This window comes from Egretta garzetta, unplaced genomic scaffold (assembly GCF_000687185.1).
Source record: "Egretta garzetta isolate BGI_Z169 unplaced genomic scaffold, ASM68718v1 scaffold571, whole genome shotgun sequence".
NCBI classification, from domain to species: Eukaryota; Metazoa; Chordata; class Aves; order Pelecaniformes; family Ardeidae; genus Egretta; species Egretta garzetta.
This window is the reverse complement of record NW_009258622.1, coordinates 45,936-49,300: the sequence shown is the minus strand read 5'-3', so window position 1 is coordinate 49,300 and position 3,365 is coordinate 45,936. Positions and strand designations below refer to the sequence as shown.

The 3,365-nt window shown below is 58.8% G+C and overlaps 1 protein-coding gene across 2 annotated transcripts in view; it reads right to left on the bottom strand.

Annotated features, from left to right (window-relative positions):
- Positions 1–3,359, bottom strand: part of LOC118453315 — a 6,256-nt gene extending 2,897 nt beyond the window's left edge. For both annotated transcript variants that reach the window (XM_035903686.1, XM_035903687.1), the window contains exons 1-6: positions 2,680–3,359; positions 2,165–2,281; positions 1,516–1,617; positions 908–1,030; positions 524–616; positions 132–224 (exon numbers count right to left, since the gene is read on the bottom strand). In XM_035903686.1, the coding sequence (XP_035759579.1) occupies positions 132–224; positions 524–616; positions 908–1,030; positions 1,516–1,617; positions 2,165–2,281; positions 2,680–3,001 (850 nt within the window). In that variant the 5' untranslated portion in view covers positions 3,002–3,359. The remainder of the gene's footprint in view (positions 1–131; positions 225–523; positions 617–907; positions 1,031–1,515; positions 1,618–2,164; positions 2,282–2,679) is intronic.
- Between the last annotated feature and the right edge of the window lie 6 nt (positions 3,360–3,365).

Here is a 3,365-nt window from a genome sequence, read left to right as displayed (position 1 = left end):
TCACAAGAGCCAGACAAATCGTTTTTAAAGAATTCACACGGCTGCTTGCTCACGTGGGGACAGAGGGAAGCCAGCTCACTAAATGGGAGGCACGCGGAGGGGCAGGGGAGTGACAGAGCCGGGGGACTTACAGCAGAGGAAGATGGCGAGGAGCGGGAGGGCCGAGACGGCCGCCGCGCTGGCGGTGAGGGCCGTCACATCCACCGGCTCCGAGCATCCTTCTTCTGCGGTCGGCAGAAAGGGCCGTCCGAAGCGGGAGGAGAGGAAGGACAGGAGCGAATTGCCACCGTGAAAACGTGCAAAACAATAAAAAAAAATTAAAAAGGATGTGCGTGTGAAAACTAGTTTTGCTTTTGCAAAGATTTCACTTCCCCGAACCCCCCCCCCATTTGCTGGATTTTTTTTTGGGCAGGCCTAACCCCAAACGGCCAAGTTGAAGGGCTACCAGGATCACGCAGCGTGGCCACGTTTTGGCCTCAGCATGACCAGTCCTTGGGGTGGTCCCCACAGCATTCCCTCTCACCGTGGCGGTGGTGGATGTTCCGTAGGAGGAAGCTGGTCGTCAGCACCACCGCAACCACCCCTCCGGGAGCAGCGTAGCCCATCGCGCGCTGCGCTGGCGGGGGGAGAGACAACAGAGTCATGTTGATGGACAAGGTCACGTTGATGGACAGAGTCACGTTGATGGACAGTCATGTTGATGGACAAAGTGATGTTGATACGTGTTATGAGGACACGGGGCCAGGGGTCTCACCCATGGTCTGGTGGGGAATCCGCCAGCCTGGGTTAGCCCAGAAGTGGAAATAGCAGTTTCATTTTAAAAAATAAAGGATGAAATTTGGGGCAAAATAACCCCCCCTTGGACAAGTTTCACCCCCTCCCTACCGCCCGTGGCCAAGGAGCTCACCTGTTTTGCTTTTCAGCTGGATGAGCTTTGGAGGCTGGAAGGTCACGGTGATGGCGACCAGGAAGGTTACCACCATCACGTATGTGAGGGCGATCTCTGGCAATATGATCGCCATGGAAGGGCCTGAAAGAAAACGGGAGGAGGCAGAGCACCAGTTCTTGCGTCTGTCTACCCCCTCCGTCGCGTTGTAGCCCCTCATCACACCCCTTGCCCACCCTCTCCTGACTCCCAGCCTTTTCAACCCGTCCTTGCCAGCGGCCTCGCTATCCCTTGATTGTTTTAACTGTCCTTCTACCGATAACTCCGGGAAAGGGCTCTGGGTAAAGGGGAATAACTGCATTAATGGTATGGATGGGGGTGTAGTCCATATGGTGGCCCAGGCCCCCCCAACTAGCTGGGATGACACCCAGGGGAGAGCCGTGCCGCTCTGGCTGGATTGACCCCCAGCTGCGTGACCCTCCCTCTCCGGGGCAATGCCTTCCTCCCTGACCATGAGACTCTGCCTCTCCCACGAGGTCTTCACCCCTTATGGTTTGCAGAGTGAGGATCCGCAAAGGAGGAGGGTCTGCACAGCACCGCCCCGCGCTCCAACCCCCCCCGCCGCCTACCTTCCTCCCGCATCCAGAGCACCCCGGCGGTGCCGGCCAGGACGGAGGCGATGCACACCAGCCCGCAGGTGTAGGCGCTGAGCCACCTCCAGAGCTCCCCCCCTAGACACCCAGAGCAGCAGGGGGTGACTCCTGTGACCCCTCGTGGTGTCCCGCGCCAGCCCCCAACCCTCCCTCGGGGTGGGACGCAGTCCGACCCCACCTGGGATGCTGTGGGGACCCCACGGGTTTGAGCCGCTCTTTAAGCGTGGGCAGCAGGGAAGGGCTTCCCCCCCCCCCCCGGTACAGTGTATTTTTAAACATACTCTCTTAAAAATGGAGCCTCGTAATAAAAAAAATGCTCCCGAGGAACATTTTTTCCCCGTGAAAGTGCCAGGCAATCACCTCAGCTCTAGACCAAAACTGCCTGGGAAGCGGCACGATCCAGCCTAGCTTGAAAACGGCGGAATCTGCTCCCACCATTAAAAATGTTTGCCGAGGGAAGTTTCCCTACGCTTATAAAGACCTGCCCGGGGCGGCGAAGGCAAAATGTTGGGATGGCTGGAGGGGGAATTAACTGGTCATCAGCTCTTCCCACAGCAAGGCTCCTTGCTCTCCTCCACCGGGCAAGGGGAAGGAGGGCTCGGCTGCCCCCCAGCCGCAGACTCACTTATTCTCAGCTTTTCAGACTGGCAGACGGGGAAAATTAATCCCCATCCCGAGACGGCAGCAAAGACCACAGCGACCACCGCGATCCTCAGCGCGTCCTGCAAGGGAGGGGAGAGGCCTGGGGGAAAAAAAACCATGGAGGCGGGAGTCAGGCCACTGGCAGGACTGGCATGGATGGCTCTGGTGGGCCATGAGGCTCCTCCATCACCGGGACTGGTTCCATTTATTTGCTGGCCGGTGGCCAAATGGGCGTTTTCTGCTGCAGGCTGTGGTCCATGCAATGTCCAACCCGGGAGGGGTGCTGCCCGCCGGCTTCCTGGTCCCCTCCCCACCCACATCCTGCTCACCATCACCTTGGCCAAGGGCCATCACTTGGGGAACCTTCTCCAAGAGGGAAGAGCCAACCTCCCGCCGCCCACCCTGCCAAGATCTGGGCCTCGGTGCTATTGCTCTCCTCCCCAGGGAAGGGGGGAGAGCAGGGAGAGCGGTGGGGGGTGAGACCCCAGCAGCCATCACCTGCAATGGTGACGTTCAGGGAGGTTTCTTGCCAGCTTATCTCGTTGCTGGCGTTGCAGGAGTAGGAGCCGCAGTCCGACTTCTTCGCCGCCCTCAGGTACAAAACGCTGAGGCTGTCAGAGAGCTGGAAACCTCTGTCCAGGGGAAGGGGCTGCCCATCCTTCTTCCAGGTGATGGTGTCCACCTTGCCGTCAGCCACATCGCAGAGCACCTCACCGGTGGCCTGGGCCACCAGAGCACGGCTCCGGAGCCGGGGGCGAGACACGGGCTCTGGAAAGGGGACAGAAACACCAGTGCATCTCTCAGCAATGACCTGGAGCATCCGTGATGGGGGCCCGGGCTGACATCGTCACCGCCACATCCTCGAGTCTGCAACGGTGCAATCGCAGGTGCCTTTCCCTTGGAAAGTCCCGCGCTGCACGGGGCTGCTGTGCTTCCCAGGCTTGGCCTGTTGTTTTTTTTTTTAATTTCTAGCCGAGCCAATTCTTTTATTGTGTTTGGGTAAACACAGGACATTTTAAACTGTGCTGGGAAACGAGAAAAACAACAAAGACAAGGGTGCAGATGTCCTTGAGATTGGTGCGTGGTGGCCAGGGGCCCCGGGTGGCCAAGAGCTGCGGTAGCGTCATGGAAGCCGCGTTACTATGGCAGAGAGAGGAGAAGGCGGAGGCAAATGAAGGGAATTG